Source organism: Varanus komodoensis, unplaced genomic scaffold (genome assembly GCF_004798865.1).
Source record: "Varanus komodoensis strain SLA01 unplaced genomic scaffold, ASM479886v1 scaffold1, whole genome shotgun sequence".
Taxonomy (NCBI): domain Eukaryota; kingdom Metazoa; phylum Chordata; class Lepidosauria; order Squamata; family Varanidae; genus Varanus; species Varanus komodoensis.
Window position 1 is genome coordinate 115,096,910 of NW_025335268.1, and position 26,106 is coordinate 115,123,015.

Genomic DNA, 26,106 nt, shown 5'->3' on the forward strand with positions numbered 1-26,106 from the left:
ACCAAACCAAAAACTGGTCAGACTGAAACCAAATTGCTCATCCATGATTACTTGATATACTTTAACAGCACAATTCCTTACTTACTTTCAGTAATAATTCTAGAACCATAATCAACCATATACAAATGAAGTTTAAATAATGTCAGATTAAGGAATCTGGCTGCTAGCTAGATCTTCCTTCAAGATACTTCATGAGAAGGGGCATTTTGCCCTACAGACAAATGACAATCATGCCAACATTCTAACACATCACCATCCTTTATATCAAAGAGTCCAAAAACAATCTATTTTAGAATAACACTGTCAACATCATGGCATACTAAGAAAATTCAGCATTTGAAAAGGTAATTTGCCAAAGTCATGTTTAGCAATGATTAACGTGCAATATTCTGAACAAACATATTTGCTTTCAAAAACATTATATGGATGAGAGTTGCATACCTGATATAAATATACATTATTTGATTACTGCAGCAGGTATTGTGAATAGACTGCAGGGTTTTTTAATGTTAAGAAGCAAAACCACATCAACCTTTTTGAATCAATATTAATATCAAGGTCGTCTTACCATGTATGCGCCACTGTAAAACGTCGCCGTTGACGGATGCTTTTATTCACCAGCAACTTTCTGAAAAAGCATGGGGAGTTCCTTGGAGAACTGCGGGGGGAAATTTTTGGAGAGGTGGGCTTGTTTCCCAGCACTCTGGGAATCTCGAGTTCTAAATGCATTTGTTCTTTGAATGTCTTTATGTAAATCTCTGTCTCTGGAGCAGCAAGTTCCTTAGAAGACTCTTTTGCTGTCATAGCTTGAATGTTATGCTAGCTTTCACCATTAGGAAAACATAACAATAACACAGCCCAGAGACGTTGTTGGAGATTCAGATGCTAATAAATCTGCATGCTCTGTGCCCCTCATTCCTGGAGTTTCAGTCTGAATGAAAACACTGCCTAAAGCAACAGCAGCATAATCGAAGAACAGATAAGCCAATCCTGTCAGAATGAGCTTTATCAGTCCTGGCTTTCCCTCTGAAAATGCGCCAAAGTGCTTTCTGTGTCAGTAGCCTCCTTGTGGATGTGGTTTGTCTGCAAGCTACATGGTGTGACACTCGCTGAATTCATTCAGCCGCATATATCAGCTCATGAAAAATGCATAAAGACACCCCCATCAGTACTTTCCCTTATAGTATTAGGATTAAAATACCTGATTAACACTAATTTCTGGTTTTCTCTCCCTGATTACTGAAAAATGGTACAATTTCCTTTTGTATTCTAAGATCCACAGAAGATGGTTAAATTAATCCAGCATATCTTACATAAAGAGGTTTTCATTCATAATTATCTGCTCAGAGCCCACACAGTGGTTGCTCCACCTACAACATGCTTTATTGGTTCAACTTATTTTGACAAGTGAAGGCTTGTTAGTCCTTCCTTATACTATACATAAGGGGAAGTGCTGCACTATCATTCTGACAGCTTCAAAACAGATCTTAAACATAGGTCAAGAGACTCAAGTTTTAGCATTTCTAAACAGAGGTAAGGCTGAGGTGAGTACTATTTGAATAATGTGAAATAAATATATTCAGTCAAAGGCTGTGTGGTGAGTATACAACAATTTAGCACATTCCAAACACCTGTGATTGGAAAAAAAATAGCAACTTGACTAATTAGCGACAGCTGTGCTAAACATGTTTTTTAAAAAGTTTGAGAGCATGTTTGGAAATAGCCATCACTGCTGCTCTGGAAAGCAGTAAGATCTGGAAAGCAATAAGATCTAAGTGAGATCTAATGAACTTTTCTTTTATGACTAAATAAATCCTGGGCCCTTAAATGTGAACTAGTATTAAATGATCACTATGAATTATTAACTAGAGGGAAGCAGCCGATATCAGACCTTCTAAAATCATACAGATTGTGGCTAAAAATTTTGTTAAAAGAGAACAAAGCAGCCAGTGATGAATGTGTTTCCAGATACGTGCTTCCAATCAAAAATGATTGTGTAGCTATGCCACCTTTCCACCTTAGAATATTTTTTTTTATTTTTATTGAAGAAAAATTATGGAGAGGAGAAACACAAATGGAAGTTAATGACATCCAGACCTATACATTTTCTGAATGAGGCAAGTTGATTGCACAGTAAAAGGCTGATCTGGAAGTACCTCACTCCAGTTGCTTCTTACATTTCGTATTTCTGCTTTAATAGAAATGTTATTCCAATAGAATTGGTCACCATCCTTTACATCATTATGTGCAGCCATTAAATTTTCTCTTGGATTTTAGTTGTAACTGGATTGCTTTCTTGCAACAGAAGAATTGTGCTCATATTTAGTTGTAACTAACTTTAGTTAGTTGCATTTAGTTGCATTTAAATGGATTTATATCATGATTTTAATCAAGGGCAGCATGTTTTGCCATCTGGAGAGTAAGGGATACCTGTAAGTGATGGGGTTCAGATTTCTGCACATTGTTACCCAACAAATAATTGAAACTTTCATGGTACAAACTAGTTGAAGGGTGGTTCTATTCTACCTGATGAGAAAGTTGTAGATGTTTTCAGATTCAGATGTGCAATTCAGAACTTATGCTGTGAGTTAATATGCTATAGGTAGACTCTTCCTTAGCAGACTATAGCTATTAACCTTTTTGTTATTTGTTTAAAAGATGTGTATAGTGCCTTTCATTCAATAATTTCATACTGGGAGGCAGCAAATATATAATAGAATACAAATATATACAATAAAACATTAAAAATAAAATGTGGCAGCAACTGAAACAGACAGCAGCCATTCCTACACTAAATTTCTAGGAAAATTAAAATACTTGAACCTGATATGGAGCCCCATGTTGTGAACCTGCTTATTCTCTAGACCTGGGGATACACTGTGTGCTTCTGTACTGACAGAATTTAATAGCAATTTGTTGGGTTTCATCCAGCACATTATCAAGGCAACAGCTGAGCAGTGGCACAGCATTAATGGACTCAAATAATAATGAAAAATAGAGATAATACCATAGTTAAGAACATTAAATGCTGCTGAGGAATCAGTTAGAATCAATAGGATCAAACTCTCCATTACTTTTTTGACAGGGTATCTATACTAATGAACTGATGTGGACCCACTTAGATGTTATGGTGCCAACCTTAATAGAATTTATTTTAACCTGTTTCTGAATGCATATACACAGAATCAGACCACACCTCCCAATCTACCACAATCACAACAGGTTTTTTTTTCTGTAAGCCACACAGAAACAATGAGGACTTGCAGAAAAATACAAACATACAGAAGAAACCACACAAAGTTATTTTCAGCAATTATACTACATTGCTGCATGGACAAAAAGAACTTCTAAACAAAAATGAAATACAGTATGAAAATATTTTAGGATTACAGAATAGTAAAGTTAGAAGGGGCCAATAAGACAGGCCATCACATCCAACAACCAGCTTAATGCAGGAGTCCAAGTTAAAGCTGCCCTAACAAATGACTGTCCAGCTGAATCTTGAATGCCTCCATTATGACCGAGGCCATGACCTCAGTAATTAATTGGATCCATTGTGGTATTGCTGTAACAGGAATTTTTTACCGATGTTCAGTTGAAATACAGCTTCCTATAACCTGAGCCTGTTGTTCTGTGATCTGCACTCTGGGATGATCAAGAAGAGATCCTGGCCCTGCACTGTGTGCCAATCTTTCAAGTATTTTGAGAATGCTCTCTCTCTCCTCACTCTTCTCAAGTCTTTTCTTGGAGGGGCTTTGTTTCCAGTTTCCTAATCATTATCATCCTCTGAAAACTTTCCAGTTTGTCTGTATCTTTAACTGACCTGAAAGTGTTCTATTAAGGTGGCCCAAAATAGCATGTTTCTTTTTTTGCAGCCACATCACATTGTTGACTCATATTCAGTTTCTGATCTACAACAATTCCAATGCTGGAAAGAACTAGGCATTTGTCCTTATTAATTTTCATTCTGTTGCTTTCAGCCCAGCACTCCAACCTATCATGATCACTTTGAATTTTATTTCTGTCTTCCAGCTATCCCACCCAATTTTCTGCCATCTGCAAATCTGATAAGCATTTGCTGCACCTCCTCAGCCAAATCATTTTTAAAAATCCGAAGATCACTCAGCCCAAGACTCTGCAGTATCCCACTCATTACCATTCCCCAGTTTGAGAAAGCACCATTGATATGTACTGTTTGAGTCAACTTCTGTAGCCAAATGTGGATCCACCTGAAAGTTGTTCAGTTTAGCTAGTTTGGTAATGAGAATATTATGGGGCACTTTGTCAAAAGCTTTATTGAATTCAAGATATATGATGTCCACAGTATTCCCACTGTCCACCAGGGAGGTTACCTGATCAAAACTTGGGAACTGATTACTTTGGCAGAACTTGCTTTTTACAAATCCCTTTCTCCTTTATTATTCTAGGATGCTGTTCATTGGGCCCTAGAAATCTGACCTTGTCCAAATAATGAGGTATTCCTTGACTATTTGCCTTTTGATCTCAAGTGGTAATCTCCCTCTTCATTTTACACTTCACCTTTGCTACGGAGGTCATATATCCTCTTTTGAAAGAAAACTTAGCCAAACTAGGAGAGCCTTCCTGACTTTTCTTTATCCTGTGTTATCATTTTTCCATCCTTGCTGCGTAGCTGAACCACAATTTTCCCTCTGCCTTTTAGTATTTATTTATTTATTTAGGGCATTTATAGGCCGTCCATCACTGTCATCTCTGGACAGCTTACAATATAATATAATCTAAATCCTAAACAAAATATATTAGCTATACCATGACTGAATATATAAAATAGAGTAGTTAAAATAAGTTAAATGAATATACAATTAAAATCAATTAACATTAAAATATTGGTCAAATAAAAAGGTCTTGACCTGGCACCGAAAGGCATGTAATGACAGTGCCAGGTGGACCTCTCTAGGGAGTGCATTCCATAGTCGGGGCACCACCACAGAGAATGCCCTCCTCCGAGTGCTCAGTCTCCTGATCTTTTTCAGAGAGGGTTCCCAGAGGAGGGCCTCTGCTGCTGATTTTAAGGAGTGGGAGGGCATATAGGGAAAAAGACATTCCTTTGGGTATCCTAGTCCCAAGCCATTTAGGGCTTTATAGGTAATAACCAGCACCTTGAATTGAGTCTGGACTTCGATGGGAAGCCAATGGAGCTGATAGAGGACTGGAGTTATGCAAGAGTAAGATGAGTCCCCAGCAGCATCCTGGCAGCTCTATTTTGCACCACCTGAAGCATCCGGACCGTCTTCAAGGGCAGCCCCACATAGAGCACATTACAGTAGTCCAAACGGGCGGTAACCAGTGCATGTGTCACTGTTGCTAGGCAGTACTTGTCCAAGTAAAGAAGCAGCTGGTGGATCAGCCGGAGCTGAAGGAAAGCGTTCCTTGCCACCACTGTCACCTGGGCTTCCAGGGACAGTTCCGGGTTGAGGAGCACTCCTAAGCTGCAGACCCTGTCCTTTAGAGGAAGTGCAATCCCATCCAGGGCAGGGCCCAAGTCACTTACCCGGAAACCCGAATCACCTACCAACAGGGCCTCCATCTTATCTGGATTGAGGCTCAGTTTACTGGCCCTCATCCAGCCCATTACCTCGGCCAGGTACCAGTTCGGGACAGCCACTGCCTCACCTGGATTAGTTGAAAAAGAGAGGGACAGCTGGGCATCATTGCCATACTGATGACCTCTCCCAGCAGTTTCATGTAGATATTAAATAGCGAGGGGGACAAAATGAAACCCTGCAGTACTCCATAGCAGAGTTGCCATCACACAGAGCCATAATCCCCCAGCACCAGCTTCTGGAATCAGCTGGTAAGGTAGGAGTGGAACTACTGCCAAGCAGAGCCTCCTACTCCTAACCCCACCAGCCTATCCAGAAGGATACCATGGTCAATGGTATCAAAAGCTGCTGAGAGGTCCAGGAGAACCAACAGGAATGCACTCCCCCATCTGTCTTCCTGCATAGGTCATCATACAGGGTGACCAAGGCAGATTCAGTACCATATCCGGGTCTGAAGCTGGACTGAAATGGGTCCAGATAATCAGTTTCATCCAAGAGTGCCTGGAGTTGTCCTGCCACCACCTGCTCCAACACCTTGCCCAGAAATGGGATGTTGGCCACCAGTCTATAATTGGTGGCCATCTTTGGGTCCAGGGATGCCTTCTTTAGAACAGGCCTGATAACCGTCTCCTTTAAAGAAGCAGGGACCCAGCCCTCCCTCAGTGAGGCATTAATTACCTCCTGGATCCAGGAGCCAATCCCGTTTTTGGCTTTGGTAAGTAGCTGTGAAGGGCAAGGGTCAAGTAAGCAGGTGGTAGGACGTACTTGTCCAAGCACCTTGTCCATATTATCAGGCCTCATTAACTGAAATTCATCCAACAAAGCTGGACCAGATGGAGTTCTGGACACCTCCCCTAGAGGAACTGTGTCAACTGTGGAATCCAGCTCGTGACGAATCTGAGCAATTTTCTCCTTGAAGTGCTGAGCAGTCATCACAGTGGGCTAGCGATGATGGAACAGGATCTTTTTAAGGGCCTGGATGTATTAGCCCATGTACCACTCAAAAAAAGCTCCGCTGGACAGCACTGTGAGGAGGCAATGGAAGTGGAGAAGAATTTCTTATTCGCCACCCTCACCACCACAGCACAGGCTCAATAATGAGCATGTAAGCGTGTTCGGTCAGATTCATCTCGTGATTTCCTCCACCTATGCTCTAGACATCTCCCAACCTGCTTCATCACCCTTAATTCACATGTATACCATGGAGATGAAAGGGGTCTGCCTGGCAGGAGAGGACACTTAGGAGCGAACGTGTCAATAGCTCTGACCATTTCCCCATTCCACAGTTCAACCAGACCATCAAAAGGGCATGGAGATTGAAGTCCCCCAGGACCAACATCCTGGGAGTCCTCAATACCACGTATGATATGATCTCCGTCAGCTCTGGCAGGGAGTCTGATGGGCAGAAGGGTGCACAGTACACCAGTAGAGTCCATAATCTGTCTTGATTGCCCACCGCCAGGTATAAGTACTCTTGGCCTGGTCTCAAGGGGACAGGAAGCCCCACAAAGGAAATTGAAGCTCGATGAACCAGAGCGACCCCCGCTCCCCTCAGGATGTGGCTGGTGCTGAATCAGATACCCAAGCGGGCACAACTGAGAGATGTATCTGAAGGAGGTTTATCACTGTCAGCATCCCTCACCACCCGTAACTCATTCTCAACTTCTGCCTTCCTGATACCATCCCTTCCTGTACGATCTGCCTGGACACTTTCTTTGAAGCCTTGCCTTCCTTCTACCTCTTATATGTATCCTTCTTGTGTTCATGTCTTCTCTAGGTTTTTTCTGAAACCACATTGACTTTTGTTGTCTTCTAACCCCTTCTCTTGTTGGAATTGTTTGCAATTGTGCCTTTAGAATTTTCACTCATCCACCCATCTTGGATTCCTTTTTCTCATTGGAGTGAATACATTGTGAATGTATTAGAATTGACTTTCCTAAAATCCATCCTTTAAAAGCTCAGTGTTTGGCTATGTTGCACTTTGATTTCCATTACAGTCAAAATTCAAGCACAACATACTCACTTTCTCACACTCATAGCTGCCACATGATCCAATGGGTCATTCCTAGAAGTTAATAATATTTTGGAATGCAGTTATTTGGCCTGAGCTTTAGGATTAAGCTGATTTATAAACAGAAATATATTTTTAAAATATTATTTCTAAGAATTACAATGAACAAAAATTAATTCTAGTTAAGATTCTCAACATGAAACCTTCTCGTACTATCTGCATCAAGTATCATGGTATAATGGTAGGGTACAGAACAAAATTTGTGCATTTTGTATGCCTTGCTAGAAAAGAATGAGAGGTTTGGTCGACTCTTTATAATGTTGACAGAGTAATTTGGTGCTTCTCCCAGAAGGTACATTCCATGAAAGCACATTATTTGGATAAAATTAGTTACAAGGTTTCTCTTTCCATCACTTAGGTCATTGTACTATCTAAAAAGGATTGGCAACAATGAGTCAAACCAAAAGAAAAGAAAACTTCATCTAACAGATGTTAGTCTTATTTGCACAATGTACTTAAAAAACCAAAAGATAATGGTAGCCCTGTCAAAATGTTAACTAAAATGGGTGACTTCAAACAAATTATATAAAAGCTAGCACTAGATCCCTGACAAAAAAAACACCAAAAATGAACCTTACAAAATTCCATTTGACAGATATTTCTATTCCAGCAACTAATATCATAACTTAGGATATGTGGTATTAGGCAGGCCATTTCACATCCTATCCTTCAACTGTATAACAAGCAAGATGGGAAACACCTAGAATGCAGAACACCCTTTGAACGTGACAGATCTCCAGTAAGGATGAACAAGGGGGAATATTCAAAGGATAGCGATTTCCCTGCAAGGAGAAAAGACGCCTCTGCTGTAACCCATGATGAGCCTCTATCTTGGGTGGCAGATGCAGCCTCTAAACTCAAGATGGGGAAGGCGCCCAGTCTCAACCTTGAACCGCAGAACCAGAGGGGAGTGTCTCCACTGCCACAACAGGAGACCGGGAGGAAAGAGGAGATGGAGATGGGACTCTCTTCAGGGGAAGAGTCGTCAACAGACAGCGACATGGAGTTTTGTTTAGGGAAGGGAGTATGCCCTCACTCCTCGGAGGATGAGATAGACTCCGATTTTGACATCCGTGCTTATAATACGGACCCGGAGACAGACCTGTCGATGTTGGGGGATTCTGAAATCTCAGAGACTAACGATAGCTCATGGAAGACCAGAGAGTTTGCGATCATACAGAACTGGACTGAAACCCTGTACACACCTGTCGATCGGGTAGGTGACATCATCATCCCCAAAGAGTTTGCTGAGAACGACATGCTGAAGTTGTGGGGATATATGGTGGCGCATCTGGCCTTCTCCTCGGTAAAGACCAACGATTTAAGCAAACTGGCCCAGTATAAAGTATGGGAACGCCTCGACAAAACATCACAGATTTTGAGGAGTCTGATGGCTGGCTTGCACGTCGCAGAAGCGAAGACAAAGAAGCAGAAGGCAGCTATTAAATCGCTAGCCACACAAGCGGTGTACAGGCTGCTGCTAGCACAAAAAACACAAAAACAAAAAAAAATCCAGCCTAGACCCTTGGAGTGGTTGGAGGAAAAGAATATGGTGAGGATCATTCAAGATATAAAAAGGACCTGGGACAACGCTCCAGAACATCAAACCCCACCCTTTTGGGAACGTCTCTATGATACATCGAGCATGATGACACGAGACAGGTTTAAGGAGTGGCTGGATCAGATGATCATAATGCTGCAGAACAGGATGAAGATCAAGAAGCAACAGCAGGAGGAAAGGCCGTCGTCGAGGAGCAAACGAGGCCCACCGAGCGAGATGCAAACGGTAGCGAACGTGACGCGGCTGAGGGAGGCTTCCATGATGGCTGAGACAGCTCTGGACCAAAGGTTGGGGGTGTGTGCTTCGGTGCCACCCCCTCTAATCGGTGAGGTGATACACTCAGAGAAAATGCCGAGGGAGTGGGAAGGGAGATTGCTTCAGAAAAAGGGAGGAAAGAGGGGTGGTAATCTCTCAGATATTGATACGGGGGAGGAGGGGGAACAGGAGCAGGATCAGGAACTTCTAAGCAGTGCAGAGGGAGAGATGGGGGAGGCCGAAAATAAGAGGCCACGACTACATAATCCTGTAAACAAAAGTGAGGGCAGGGGTGCTAAAGGAGGGGTGGGGACGGAGAGTCAAGCGACGGGTTCTGCTGCTGGGGAAGGGATGGGAGTGAGTGAGGAAGGGCAGGGGAGTGAGGCAGGGAAAACCGTGGAACACCATACTGGGCCTTGTGGCTCTGTTTCTGCTTTCAGTGAGAGGAAAACTTCATCGAGAGACGAAGAATCCGCGATCGGGAGAAAGCAAAGGCGACAGACCTCTTCGACAGATACGGACAAGGGGGCTAGGCCCAAGGGTGCTCAAAGGGAACCGAATCGGGGTGGGAAGGAAAAGCTGCGTACAGAGTCTGTAAGTACAAACATTTTGCATGGACGGGATCGGGATGGCGTGAGTAATGCTGCAGAACGGGAACCCACACAAACACACACAGGTACTCTACCTAGACCCAAGACATACGCCAGTGTTGCTAACAATCAGAGAGAACCGGAGACCGGAAGGATGGGAGGCCCTTTCTTTGGAGCGGCCTTTGAGGAAGAGGAGGATGCGCACATCGTGCAGTACCTCGAGGCTGCTTCAGATACAAGGGACCCCAGAAAAAGGTTTGTGGTCCGCTTCCGATACATCGGAACTGACCCCAACAGAGACACCAGGACCTATCTGACAAAGACTCTTATGAGGGAGGTCCTAAAGATTGCAAAAGAACAGGTCGTGGCTGTGATTCAGTTACCGGGGTCTAGGGAGACTGACGTGTGTCTAGCCTCTGAGTTAGCCTACTGGAAATTTTGGGCAAAGTGTAAAGCGGCACAAAGGGCGAACCCCTCCTTATTGGAAGGTTTCGAGGTAACCCCCCTCTTCAAGGACGATACTAGAATCCTGACTGTAATCTTTCGCACGACCACCATCCCGGAGGAGGATGTGGCCCGGTGGGTCTCCAGGTATGCTGTGATACTGAACGGGCCATATAAAAGGATCGATGAGGAGGGCTTTTGGACGGGCGAGTACCGTTGTGTGGTGTCCTTTAAAAATCAGAGCCAGGATAACAGGCAAGGGAAGATCCCAAAGTATTTCTTTCTGGGAGCAGAACGTGGAATCACCAGGTACAGCGGGCAACCTTCCGCGTGTTACCATTGTGGTTCCTATGAACATTACAGGAGGACGTGCACCACGCAGTTGTGTTCACGCTGCTGTGGCAAAGGGCACTCCACGCTCGCCTGCCAAAGGGGCATCCGATGCAATCTCTGTGAGGAGGCCGGCCATACGTATTACTGGTGTCCTCAAGCTTATTATAACCGGCAAGACGCCGAGAAGCTAAGTAAGGCGGAAAAGATGGCACAGGCAGGCAGAGAGAAGGCCTGGGCGAGAGAGCAGATAATGAGGAAGAACGTGGATGACTCCCAGGGAGTGGGTGCTGGAGAGCGGGAAATGAGCACGGGTGCTAAGCATTTGGAGGGCACGGACACACGTCAGGAAGATCAGAGCTGGAAAGTAGTCGGTTCCCAGAGAAAAGGAAAGAACCATGCACCTGCTGGTACGGCAGGGAGGGGAGTTTCGCAGAGTGTAGAAGCAAATTCTAATAGATTCCATCTTCTGAGAGAGGATGAGGAGGAAGGAATAGAGGTGGATGGCGCATTGGGGGGTGAACGTGTCCACGAAGATGATTTGGTAGAAGGGCCGAAAGGCACCACGCCAAAAGAGCAAAGGGTACACGGCAAAAGGAAAGAGAGGAAAGGGTGCCAGGAGACCCATCTTCCTGAGCAAGGGGCTGTGCCGCATGGCATGCTGATGGCAGTATCTCAGGAATGCAATCAGCCGCGTGCAGAGACACTGCTGGAAGCAGATTCCTCGTCCTCCACTACCCTAGTGGCCATCCTCACGGATGAGCCCCCCCAGGTCCAAGCTCTTTCAACCCTTCCCTCAGGTTCACCCTCTGACCTTCCTTCAGACCTTACCCCAGATCTCACGCCAGACCCACCTCACCCTCTCCATCCTCCTGACAACCCTTCCTCACCCACACTTGACGGTAGAGCTACGCCTCGGGCTTTGTCCGAGGAGGTAGAAGTTTCCCCAGAGAGAGTGGAACAAGAACTGAGACGTGAGGATAGTGGTCCCCATTGAAGCGGGGCTCGTGTCTTTCAGGAAGTGGTGCAGATTAAGATCTTTTTAAAATTCCTTGAATACTGGATAGACCGCACCAATTCCTTTATCTATTCACACTTATGGCAACACTTAGCCTTTCAACTTGGAACACACGAGGTCTGCGGCAACCAAAGAGAAGGGAGGAGATCATCCCACAACTAGCTAAGCTCCCCTATGATATCATGGTCTTACAGGAGACGCACATATGCAACGAGCAGCAGAGGAGCCATGCCCAGAGATTATGGTCCCTGGGACCGTCGGTGTGGTCCTACGGAGAAGAACGTGGTGCAGGGGTAGCTGTACTATTTAGGGAAAAACATAATCTCCATATTGACAACATTTTAGAGGCCCTCCCGGGGAGATTGATCGTGATCGATTTCTCCTTAAAAGATTTGTCGGCAGACGGCCTGGAGATCTCGAGGCCCTTTCGCTTATGTGGTCTCTACGCGCCTGTAGATAGTTCCCAGAGGAAAGGGTTTTGGGAAAACCTCAAAAACTTCTGCTCCACGCAGCGCCGTTTGATAATAGCGGGAGACTTCAACAATAGGACTAAACTATCCGACAGGATTCGTGCGGTCAACTCTCCCGCTCGGAGCAGCGCACTGGCCCTGAGTGCAGAGGAAAGGGACCTAGAAAAATTCCTGATGAGTCAAGGACTCGGGGATAAAGCCTTGGAGGTGCCTAACTCATTGAACTTCTTCCCTGTGCCTTGCAGGAAGGTGTTGCTAGATACTTTTCCCACTACAGATGGGGTGAGGTTCACTTACTATTCGGGGAAAACAGCAAGCAGGTTAGACCGGTTCAGAGCCCCAAAGGAGGTCAAGACAGAGAAATGCAACATCGTCGTCACCCCGTGGTCAGATCACACCATTCTGGCTGTCGAGCTGAGCTTTGGGCAGGTCTACCCTAGGGGCAGACCCCTGTGGAGACTCAGACCCAAGATGCTGGACGCGTCCTGCAGGGACAACATGGCTAACGTTTTGGCCAATATGTTGACCCTGAGTGACATCTATTTCGATGAGTTACCAGAATGGTGGGAAAGGACCAAGAGGGCGATTAGGAACAGCTGCCGCAAGTATGAGTTTAAGGTGAATAGGCGAGGACTCCAGCACTACCAGGAGGCCGTCTTTCACTTCTTACAGTGCCACAGCAGAATGAATCAGGGACGGCCATATGATGAAGAGGTTTTGGTCCGGTCTAGGAAAGTTATTGCGGAATTCCACTACACCCAAAGGAGGAACCGGCTAAACTATAGAGATTATAGAGTGAAGGGCTCCGCTGTAGACGTAGAGGAGTGGGCGAAGGCTCGCAGTCCAAAGACACCCATAGAGATGAAAGGTCTGCGAGAGAAGGAAGGGGACGCGGTAGCCTTCCACCCGCAGGAGATGTTGTCTATCATGGGGCGATATTACCAGCAGCTTTTCGCTCCTAAGGACATTGACTCCCGCGAGGTGGAACGCTTCTTGGAGGACATTCCCAGAGAGAAAGCAGGCTCTCTTTATGGGAAACTGACAGAAGCGGAGAGTCAGATGTTAGAGGCACCTATTGAAGAAGAAGAGGTGAGGCGAGCCATCGTGACGGCGAAAGGAAATTCCGCCCCTGGAGCAGATGGGCTGGGATATGAATTTTATAAGATATTTCGGGAATGGCTCGTCCCCCCTCTGACAAAAGTGTTTAACGCATTACTGGCCCGAGAGCGACTCACCGAGTCCTTTTATCAGGGCACTCTGATTTTCTTCCCTAAGAAAGGGGACCTGACGCTGCCGGCTAATTGGAGGCCCATAGCATTGACCAACATGGATTATCGCCTCCTAGCGAAGATACTGAACAGGAGACTGGCTAGCGTGGCGCACAAATTGGTCGTGGGGTGCCAGACCAGTGCAGTGCCGGGGAGAGCTATGACAGACTCCCTCTGTCTAATGCGGGAGATCTTCCAGTTGGTGCGGGACAGGAAATGGGCGGGACGGATTCTCCTGTTAGATCAGAGCAAGGCATTCGATAACGTCCACCACTCCTTCTTGTGGAGGGTTCTGCGATGGAAGGGCCTCCCTCCCTCCTATGTTGGGTTCCTCAAACTGCTGTATGCCGAAGCCACCGTCACTCCCCAGATCAATGGACACAGGGGAAGTCGCATTGATCTACAATCAGGAGTAAGGCAGGGGTGTCCGTTGAGCCCACTCCTCTACGTATTGGCTCTGGACGCTGTCCTGTGCCGCGTACAGCTCGAGGAGGGGATAGCGGGGATCCGTTCGGCCCTCCCTACCGGTGCTCCCATACAGATCAAGTTCGTGGCCCATGCTGATGACATCTCGCTGCTCCTGAATGACGACAGAGAGGTCAGGAGCGTGCAGCAGATCTTTGATACGTACGCACGTGCCTCGGGTTCTCAAATAAACGGGAAGAAAAGTTGCCTCATTTCTTTTGATCCCGAGGACGAGCAGCTTAAGATTGCTCCCATGGAAACAGACCAAGAGGGAGAGGGCAGGAATGAGCAGAAGGTAGAGGAGGTGAAGATTCTGGGGATTTACTACTCCATAGCCAAGGAAGGGTGGAAGAGGAACTGGCTCGCTTGGCTTCAAAAGTTTAGGGAAAAAATTGCGATGTGGAGGAAGTGGCAACTGACCGTGTATCAAAAGGCGGTTTATGTACGCACGTACGTGTTGCCGGTAGCGCATAACATAGCGGTGGTCTACCCCCCTCCGGGAGCCGTGATGAAGGAACTGGAGAAGGAGCTCTTCAAATTCCTCTGGGGAATGGCCACCTTCCCTCTGGCGAGGGCGGTGGCCTATAGACAGATAGACCAGGCGGGTTTGGACCTCCCGGCTCTCAGTCTGAGGATGTTCACCACCTTCCTGAGTTACAACTTTGGTAAATACGCTCAATGGGAGGAGGGAGGGGACCAACCTCACATGTGGGTTGTCCTGTTTGCGCAGCACTGGGTGGGTAAACCGTGGGCGGAAACCTGGTGGGGGGAGCACTCCCTCGACTTTACCGTCTCGGCCAAGATGCGGTGCACGGGCCCCGAATATCTGAGGGAACTCTACAGCTTCATTAAGCAGCATAAAGTCCATGCAGAATGGTTTGGTACTAGCCGGGGGGACCTGCGGAGTATCAAACAAGCGGTGTATAGAGAGCTGCTAGAGGTGGCCTATTTCAGACCGCAGGTCGTCAAGAGAGCGAGGAGGGAGAGCCTCTCGCGATACCTGAGGGAACAGACTTACCCCATAGAATATTTTCAAGACAGGAGGGTTCCGTTCCGGCTGTGGGACATCAGGTGGAGGTTGTATCATCAGGTGTATGACCTGCAAGGGACCAGACCCTGGCTTCCCGAGAGGGCGCAGGCCTGCCCCAGACTGCAGTGTAAGAGCGGGGCTGTCGCGAGCGGGACAGTGCAAAAGGAGACGGTGAGGCACTTTGTCAGCGATTGCCCCACGGCACGCGCCACGTGGAAGGCGGTGTCTGAAGCACTGGACTGGCCAGACCTGGGCTCCCAGGACTGGGAATCGGTCGTGTCTGGCACAGAACCCACTTCTCCATTGAAAGGACCCAGGAGGAGGGTGCCCAGGAAGCGGCGGTGGAGAGAGACCACGGCTCCCAAGTCGTACTGGACTGTACCGTGGTCCACAATTAGGCTGATAAATCTGTACGTTCTGTTGGCGCTGTCCCTCCAACGCCACAGAGAGATCAAGACACAAAAGGTGGCTGACGTGGCCGGCTCAGTCAAATTTGTCCAAGAGAAGATTTTTTGGTTGAGCCGCGAGGAAAAAGGGAGGATGCCGCCCAGTAGGTGGAGGAAATTATGGCCGTGGTTGAGTGGGGCGCATGCCCCGATAACGTAATGTCCGTAAATCACTCATACATGCTGCTCAGACACATGGCATTAAGCTATCAGGAAAGGTCTATACAAAGTTCTTTTTGTACATTTGATGCGTAAAGCCTGGGAATCTTGTAAATCTGTGTACATTTGGCATTTTGAACGGATGTAAATAACGGATGGGGTACTTTCTATTTTTGTAATGTTGCAATTTTTGGGCCTTTTTGTACCTTTGTAGTATGTTTTTATTTAAATAAAAAAAAAAAATTTCAACCTTATATACAAAGAAGAGTACATTTTCAGGTCTACTCTGGTTGCAACAAAGAAGCATTTCTAACAGTGAAGCAGCACTTTTTTGCTATCACCATTGCATCCTCTCAGAATTGTGCTGTGCAACCTTCCCAAATTGTAGCTTTTTGAAATCTGTCCAGAAGGCAATGTGGTGGAACTCTCAGTAGCATCCTGTGTCTTATTTGCTGGACATTTTGAGGGCAACACCCTGCCATTTTGGACAGAGTAATCCATGGGGCTTTCCAGAACACTGTCCAGTTCTATATTGTTGGATTAATCCAGTTCAGGCTGTTTCAGATGAGGCTCTATTTTTAGTCGATTTCAATTCATGTTCAAGTCTGGTTATAGTATGGAATCAAGTTGCCTAGGGGGCTAACTCCTGTCAGAACAGGAAGTATAATCCTGTTGTTTCTTTTTGACCACTCAACAGCTTTTGACACCATCAACGATGATAGCCTTCTGGTCTACCTGCAGGGTTGGGTGTCAACAGGACCACTTTGGATGGACATTTTACTTGGGCAGACATTTCAAGAAGGTGCCGTTGGTGGGTTTTTGCTTGACTTCATGGCATCCTTGTTTTGCGGTCCACAAGATTCCAGCTGGTCTTCCATGCTATTTACTACCTGCATGACAAGAGTGTGTTGTTTTCAGTAGGCAGATGATATACAGCTTTATTTCTTTTTCTCTTTAGAGCCAAGTCAGGCTGTGGAGGTTGTGGATCTGTGCTTAGCCATGGTAATGGACTGGATGAAGACAAAAAAAATGAAGTTCAGCCCAAAGAAGATAAAGGTACTGCTAGTGGATGGATTTTAGGGCTGGATGAGGAGATTCAAGCCCTTTGAGAGATTGTTGCACCCCCTCTAAAAGATCAGACATGGAGCCTGGGAACACTCCCATATCCTTCCCCGTGGTCTCTGTGGCTCACAGTGACTTTTACCAGATTTGACTAGCATCCCAGCTATGACCAAACTACAGTGATTCATGTCCAGATATGTACCCATTTGGAACTGTATTCACTGCAATGCAGTGTACATGGAGATGCCTCTGAAGATCATCTGGACACTTCAGCTCTCTGGCAGCAGGTGCTATGACCATATTGCATTTCTCTTCTTTCACCTGTACTGGCTTCAAATCTGTTTCAAGGTGCTAGTTTTTATTTATAAAGCTCTACCCAATTTATGACCTCAGTACCTGATGCAATCTTTGTACCTGATATATGTACATACAGTAGTCCTTTTTAAATGCCCACTCATTCTGAGGCTTGGTGGGTAGCAATAAGACAGCACTTTTTGGTCATACCCTAACCCTAAGGGAAACTCACCTACACTACTTTGTTTTCCTGCCACTAGGTTTAAACTCTTTTTAAAATCTTAAAATTAAAATCATAATATTTGCTTAATGTTTTTTTTAATCTTTCAAAAATATTTTAGTATTCATCTGTTTTATTGTCCTATTTCCCTGTGATGCCGAGTTGGCCAACATGATCATTTTTATCTATCTGTTTGTTTATTTTGGTTTTTATATACTGTCTCATTCCTGTTGACTTTGGGCAGTTTACAAGGGATTAAAACTTACAATGACTCAAATTTGGACTAAAAAGCATATTAAATAAAACTAAACCAGAAACTAATTTGGGAAGGCCTGTTGGAAGAGGTACATCTTTAATTTCTCCTCTTGAAGGTAGCATTCCAGGATATCTGATGCATCTTTCCCAGCAGGTCATTCCATAATTTAGGGGCAGCCACTGAGAAAGTCCTCTAGGTGGCTGACAATAATCTTGCAAAAGCACAGTAGCTGCTTTAGTGGTTTTATTTTGGGTCACAGAAGTTTAAATAAATGTATTAACAATAGTTTATGCAGCATTCACATATTATAGTTTTCTATTTTTAATTTTATTGTAATAATGGCTAGATGGAGTCACTGAAGCAGTCGGTGTGAGTTTAAGAGGACCCCAGGGGATGATGGAGGACAGGAAAGCCTGGAGGAATGTTGTCCATGGGGTTGCAATGAGGACACTACTTCACAACTAACAACAACAACAACAAATGAGGTTTTAATAAATCATTAAAGTGAGATGTCCTAAAAAGGATTGAAAAGAGAGTAAAGGACCCCACAGACTTATTACCATTATTGTTACCAAATTATACTATATCTTCTTAATAAATGACAAATATGAATACAGCCAAAGCAAAGTACTTTTAGCATCCCTTTGCTCAGCAGAGTTCTTCTGTTTGTGTGTGGACTAACAACTACCTGCAGCAATAGGCAAAATTATATTTTAGCTGCTGTTTTCTTTTACTAGTCTAGCAAAGCTACTGTAATTAAAAGCCAACTCAATCAGGTTTTGTTTCTTCTCAAGCAGCATAAAAAAATCCTTTGCACTTCAATTAGTTACTTGTTTGAAAACTGGAATGACAACTGGAATGTCCAAAACGCTATGGTGAACAAATTGGATGTGTTTCAAAAGTGATGATGTAATGCAGGAAGAAAATAATTACCTGTAAATATCTGGCAGACTGAAAAAACAAAAATTCAGAAACAAAGAAAATGCAATCTAGGCATTGCAGATTATTACTCCTACTGCCATGCTATTATCACTTGGAGAATGTAGATGGAAACAGTATATTTGTTTGGTATACAGGAAAATGGCTATAGGTATAAAAGATGGAGGGTTAAGAAAGCTGAGAGGAATGGATACATTCAAAATGTTCTGTTGTTCAGTTGCAAAGTCATGCCCAACTCTTCACAACCCCATGAACAATAATCCTCCAGGCTCTTCTGTCCTCCACCACCCCCGGAGAACACCTAACCCCGCAACCATCTCTCCAGTGTCCCCACCCAGCCACCTCAACCTCTGCGGTCCCCTTCTCCTTTTGCCTTCAATCATTCCCAGCATCATATTTGAACTTCAGCTTTAGTACCTGACCTTCTAAATAACAGTCAGGGTTGATTATTTTTAGGATTGACTGATTTGAGCCTACTTTTGTGCTCTCCTCTTTCACCCTCATCAAGAGGCTTTTTAGTTCCTCTTCACTTTCTGCCATTAGAGTGATATCATCGGAATATCTGAGGCTGTTCATAGTTCTCCCAGCAATCTTAATTCCAACTTGTGATTCATCCAGCCCCGCCTTTCTCATGATGTGCTCTGCATATGAGTTAAATAGGCAGGGTGACAATATACAGCCTTGCCATACTCCTTTCCCACTTTTGAACCAATCAGTCATTCCATATCTAGTTCTAACTGTTGCCTCATGACCCACATACAAGTTTCTCAAGAAACAAATAGGGTGGTCTGGTACTGCCATCTCTTTAAGAACTTGCCACAATTTGTTGTGATCCACACAAACAAAGGCTTTAGCATAGTCAATGAAGCAAATGTAGAATTTTTTCTGGAACTTCCTAGCTTTCACTATGATCCAGACTATGTTGGCAATTTGATCATGAGTTCCTCTAACTCTTTGAAATCCTGTACTTCTGGTAGTTCTTGCTCCACATACTGCTGGAGACTAGCTTGTAGAATTTTGAGCATAACTTTGCTAGCACGTGAAATGAACAAAATTGTTTGGTAGTTTGAACATTCTCTGGCATTGCCCTTCTTTGGGATTGGAATATAAAGGGTATGTAATGGGCTTCCATGGGCGGGTGGTTGAAGCCCCATCAACGAGGGTGTTCAAGGATAGGCTAGACATGCTCATGGTGGGCATGTCGTGAGTGGTGCTGGCTGGAGCCGGGGGTCAGACTAGATGGCCCAGGAGGCCCCTTCTGACTCAATCTGTTTCTATAAACTGATTTTTTCCAATTCTGTGCCCACTGTTTTCCAAATTTGCTGACATATTGAGTGTAGCACTTACTGTATCATCTTTTAGGATTTTGAATAGCTCAGCTGGAATACTGTCTCCTCCACTAGCTTTGTTGTTGCTAAGACTTCCTAAGGCCCATTTGACTTCACACTCCAGGATGTCTGGCTCCAGGTCAGTGATATCACCACTGTGGTTATCAGGGACATTAAGATCTTTCTTGTATAGTTCTTTCATGTAATCTTGCCACCTCTTCTTAATCTCTCCGGCCCCTGTTAGGTCCCTGGCATTTTTGTCCTTAATCATGCTCATCTTTGCATGAAGTGTTCCCTTAATATCTCAGATTTTCTTGAAGAGAACTCTAGTCTTCTCCATTTTGTTGTTTTCCTCTATTTCTTTTCACTGTTTATTTAAGAAGACCTTCAAGATATTCTTCAAGATATTCTCTGGAATACTGCATTCAGTTGGGTGTATCTTTCTCTTTCTCCCTTGCCTTTTGCTTCCCTTCTTTCCTCAGCTACTTGTAAAGCCTCCTCAGACAGCCATTTCGCTTTCTTGCATTTCTTTTTCTTTGGAATGGTTTTAGTTGCCACTTGCTGTACAATGTTGTAAATCCCCATCCATAGTTCTTCAGGCACTCTGTCAATCAGATCTAATTCCTTAAATCTTTGTCACCTCTACTGTATATTCATCAGGAATATGATATAGGTCATACCTGAGTGCCCTAGTGCTTTTCCCTACTTTCTTCAATTTATGCCTGAATTTTCCACCGAGAAGCTCATGATCTGAGCCACAGTCAGCTCCTGGTCTTGTTTTTACTGACTGGATAGAGCTTCTCTGTCTTTGGCTGCAGAGCACATAGTCAATCTGATTTCTGTGTTGACCATCTGATGATGTCCATGTGTAGAGTCGTCTCTTTGGTTGTTGGAAAAGAGTGTTTGCTATGACCAGTGTATTCTCCTGACAAAATTCTACCAGCCTGTGCCCTGCTTCATTTTGTACTCCAAGGCCATACTTACCTGTTATTCCGGTTATCTTTTGACTTCCTACTTCAGCATTCCAATCCCCCTTGATGATGCGGACATCATTTTTGGTGTTATTTATAGAAGGTGTTGTAGGTCTTCACAGAACTGATCAACTTCAGCCTCTTCGGTATTGGTGGTTGGGTCACAGAGTTGGACTACTATTCTGTTGAATGGTTTGCCTTGGATTCAAACTGAGATCATTCTGTCATTTTGACAACTGTATCCCAGTACTGCTTTTCCTACTCTTTTATTGACTATGAAGGCTACTCCATCTCCTCTGAGGGTTTCTTGTCCACAGTAGTATACATGATGATCATCTGAATTAAATTCACCCATTCCTGTCCATTTTAGTTCACTGATTCCCAAGATGTCAATGTTCAGTCTTGTCATCTCATGTTTGACCACATCCAGCTTACCTTGATTCATAGATCTTACATTCCAGGTTCCTATGCAGTATTGTTCTTTACAGCATCAGACTTTCTTTTCACCACTGGATACACCCACAACTGTGTCCTTTCAGCTTTGACCCAGTCGCTTCATTCTTTTTTTGTGCTACTAATACTAGCCCTCCATTCTTCCCCAGTAGCGCACTGGACACCTTCTGACCTGAGGGGCTCATCTTCCAGGGTCATATCTTCTATCCTTATGATGCCCATGGAGTTTTCATGGCAAGGATATTGGAGTGGTTGCCATTTCCTTCTCCAGTGAATCACCTTTTGTCAGAGCTCTCTGCTATGACCTGTCCATCTTGGGTGCCCCTGCATGGCCTGAGTCATAGCTTCACTGCACTACACAAGTCCTTCACCCCAGCAAGGTAGTGACCAATGAAGGGGCACATCAGGAGTACTGCGTCCAATTCTGGGCTCCACTTTACATGAGGGATATAGCAAGGTTGGAATCAGTTCAGCGCAGGGTCACAAGGTGGTAGCCAGATTGCATGAGCTATGGTTGAGGGAACTGAGTCTTTTCAGCTTGGAGAAGGGGAGATTTAGAGGGGATAGACATGTTGCTTACATGTAAGTGTTGTTCTTTGAGTGGTCATCTATGTATTCACACACATATGGGCTTATGGAAGCAACAGTGGAAGGCCTAGGTCAGAAAAACAGCTCAGGGTCATGGAGTGGGTGGAGCCACCCAACCCCTCTAGAGTTCTGCTATAAGGGGAAGAGGCCCCACTCACTCCCACAGTGCCTTGGACACCATCCCCAGGCAATTGAGCAAACAGAGACCTTAGCACAGTAGCATGCCAACTGATGACAACTAGTAGGGTCGAGGGCAGATTGTGTGAATGCACCACTGACCATGTGAATAATGATGGTTACAAGTAAGCAACCTGTCTTTCTTTGTTGTGGTCTCTGTGCATCACACACGTATGGGCAACTGGCAAGCTTTCCCTCCGAGGACGGAGGGGCTATCATTGCTGTAGGAATGATGAGAGGACTGCCCAGCCAAGAGGAGTCTCACTATGTGTGGGCATCAGACATTGGTGGCAGCTGGAGGTCGAGGGCATGGACCACATGATGTCTCTCAGTATGCTATGCATCTGGGTGTGACAAGGGGTAGTTGAGGTGGCCCAGGAGTGCAAGGGATGTATGCTCAAGCCTACAGTGAGGTTGAAAGCTGACATCTACAGTTTGGGCAGATGGTGCAAGGAACTCACGTGGAGAGTCTGTGGGGGAACAGGGGCTCTCCCTTTCCCACTGTTACAGTGTGTGAAGGGCAGTGCAAGTGGCACAGTTGCACCATGAGAGATATGCCGGAGGCAAGGACCCTGTGGGCACAGGAAAGAACTGTACCGCCTGTATGGTTGTGGATGGGTAGAGAAGAAGATGTGGTGTGATGAATGAATGGGCAAATGAATGGGCCAATTTTTAGATGAAGAAACTAGGAAAACCTGAAGAATGGCAAGGAGCATGAAAGGATTAAAATGGATTCTGACTTCATGGATGAAAGAGTGGAGAAATGCTGACAGAGTGAGAGATCATGATGCTTGGCAGGAAGTCCCCAAGGATACCTCATGTGAAGAATACAAGTGATAAGAGCATTCCAACTGAAGTGAAGCAATTAATCGGATGAAACTGGACAGTGAGTTCTGTTCTAGAGAGCAATAAGCTCATATAAAGTATAAAAAGGAAGGGCTCTCCAACCTTCAGTGTGACAGACTCATCAGCACTGCAATGTCTGTGTCTCCCATCCCTCCATCTGAGACTGATCAACTCAAAGTGGGGTTTTCCTGGTGAGTATGAAAGGATGAATGTTAGTGTGCCAGTGAATGAGAGTGATTTTCTGTTATAATTAGAGTTCTTGATTTGTTAATCTAGTATTGCCTATTTGTGTGTCTACTTCTGTTTCTATTCTCCAAGCTCTTGGGGTGATAAGCACTACTCAGGATTGAAAAGAACTGACAGGGAAGGACACAATCCAGTGGGGGAAGCAGATTTGCATAGAAACAGGCTTTCTCTGTTTCTATGTTTCTCCCACCACCACTAACAAAATAAAAAAGTAAAAGTTCTCCAAATCTATAGAATCAACTATGTCTTCATTCTCTTAATTTAACATAGTTTTGACCAAAGCTTTGCATATCATACAGTTCAGCTTCCTGTTGTACAACAAGGATAACAGATGCTGTTTTCCATAATTTGACATAGCATGTTCTTGTAACTGTGAGATCAATATTCATTGAGGAATTAGTAACTGTCTAATAGCATATGCCTCTGAAAGTGGTCAGCCAAGCACAATCTCATGCAAGACAAGCTACAATGCATTAAATAGATATAACTCTTTTTTACACTATATTAGTCATTCTAATAAAAATTCCCTGAAACTGATTTTGAGATTTGAACTTTCTTATATATGTACTATGTGTTCTTGGTTCACACCAATTACATTCCTAGAAAGCCATCATTTGGTTGGTACTTGTGATGTTACTATAAAATATTTGACCTGTCCTAATTTAAGAGAAAATTTCAACTCAAGAAATTTTATTTCTATCAAATTCTCTTTTTATGTTCTAAATTTGGTTACTACTTCTTAGGATTTGGTGGGCTTATCTCAACATTGGAACTTTTCGGCTGTCTCAGATTCACTTGTTAATTGATTCTGCTGATGTAGCTCTCCCAGTTTTAGCTACATTTCAATCTGTCCCAATTTCCTTTAGCTGATAGTACCTAACTATAATAGAATTATAAAATGTATTATCTTTATCTGATAGCAGCCACCTGCATCCTGAGCCTTTTGTGTTTCCAAATAAATCCATGGCAATTGCAAATCCAAAGAAAAAATGAATACCTAGTAAAGAAATAATTACTTTTATCCAAACAAGCAGAAATCCATAAATGATGCAATTCACATTTAAATGATATTTACATATATAAAATTATTCTTATTCTTTAAAACACAACCTATATTAACTAATCCTACAGGTTTGCCTCTTGATTCTGTATAGGAGTTTAACTCACTGTAAAGCATAATAATTTACAGTGAGTAAATTATTTACAGTGAGTAAATAATAATTGTACAGAACTGGCACAGCCACCATAAATAGAGAATATTCCTGCTGAGCTGAAGATCCAAGATATTCAGAATCTGTGACAGCAACAGATGAGAGCTAAATATAGACAGCCAAAACACTTCTCTGTATATGTTCAGTTAAAATTACTTACTGATGACAGACAGCACAAATTTTGGCAATCTGTCTCTTGGTAAACAGTACCTGCAAAATGCCTTAGGTTTAAACGTGGCAACCTCTCTGTAATTCCTATAGCTGCAAACCAGCATTTAGGTTAGGTGTAATTTAGTTATGCAGCTATTCATAAAGAATAAACAACCCTGCCCCTACTGATTACCATTAAAATATTCCATTATTTTTTCTTGGGAACTCTGTGCACTTCTGAAGATAATTCCAAATGCAACTGGCAAACACAGTAACTGTTTGACCTTAAGACAGGATGAAGCACATGAAGCTGAGTCCCCAGCAGATGGAAAATAAAAGTGAACAAGCAGCTTTTGCTTCCATTTTAGATTAATCATAGCTGCAAACCAGACATCATATGATTAATCTAAATTACGGTCCTATCACTTCCTGGCAAATAGATGGGGAAGAAATGGCGGTACTGACAGATTTTATTTTCCTGGGCTCCAATATCATCACAGATGCAGACTGCAGCAAAGAAATTGAAAGATGCTTGCTCCTTGGGAGGAAAGCTATGGCAAATCTAGACAGCATACTAAAAGTAGAGACATCACACTGCCAACAAAAGTGCCTATAGTCAAGGCTATGGTTTTCCCAGTTGCAATGTCTAGCTGTGAAAGCTGGACCGTAAGGAAGGCTGAGCACTGAAGAATTGAGGCCTTTGCACTGTGGTGCTGGAGAAGATTCATAGCTTCAATGAGCTACACAAGCCCCTTCGCCACAACAAGGCAGTGATCCATTTCATTTCAAATTGCTGGGCTACAAAATGTGAGAAATGAAAGCCACCAAATAGGGAAGGGTTAGGGTTAGGGCTTTTATGGGCTTTTATGCTCATTCTCTCTCCATTTTTCCACCCCTTCCTTTCTTTCAGTTTCCTTGGCTCAAACAGCAGTTTGACTTTAAAAAACAACCCCACAACAACTTACATTTGCCAGATAAGTTACTGTGACAGATATCACAGAAAATGCAAAATTGTACCTTGCACAAACTTCACAGAAACATTCAACATCCTGTCCAAAGCTTTGACTGAGCTACTAGATTTAATTCATTCGTTTTTTGCCTCACATTATTAAATTCAAATTGTCTCATGTCCATGAAAATCATTTCCATTTTGATCTATTGGATTTGCAAAAAAGCAGAAACTTGACAAAGAATTCTTCACAAATATACATTCTGAAACATTTTATAGTATAGAAATATATTCTTTCAGTAAAGTATAGTGAGCTAACTAGCTGTAAATATAACCAGACAACATACTACCTTCTCCTTCAGGAAACAGCCCATTACTATCAACTAATGTGTTGATAGTGCTGTGTCTTGTTTTCAGTATATAATGAGCTCTGTTATGAAAACCAATGAGACTCCTAAATGTTTTAGACAAAATTTTATAGTAATCTTCATCAAAAAATACAAGCACACAGAAATATCACTTACTAGATGAAGTTTTAAAGTCTATATCCAACTCTAAAACAATTCAACATTCATGACATCTAGCTGGTTGCCAAGGAAACTTGTGTTAATCATAGTAATTCTCCTTTTCAAACTAAGCTATCTTTTATATTGTCCAGAAACAGTAGATTGTAATTAAAAGTAATTTTCCTATAGAGTACATTAAATGTCACAAACAGCAAGCACCT

The 26,106-nt window shown here is 43.8% G+C and overlaps 1 protein-coding gene across 2 annotated transcripts in view; it reads right to left on the bottom strand.

Moving 5' to 3' along the window:
* The window catches only part of PDE4B (phosphodiesterase 4B), a 227,243-nt gene that overhangs the window by 192,495 nt on the left and 8,642 nt on the right, over nucleotides 1-26,106 (bottom strand). Inside the window, exon 1 of one of the 2 annotated variants that reach the window (XM_044441215.1) lies at nucleotides 569-813. The exons of the other annotated variant lie outside the window; for it this stretch is intronic. Within the exon in view, the coding sequence (XP_044297150.1) occupies nucleotides 569-804 (236 nt within the window). The 5' untranslated portion in view covers nucleotides 805-813. Of the gene's footprint in view, nucleotides 1-568; nucleotides 814-26,106 lie in introns of those variants that run through there. 2 annotated transcript variants of the gene reach the window in all.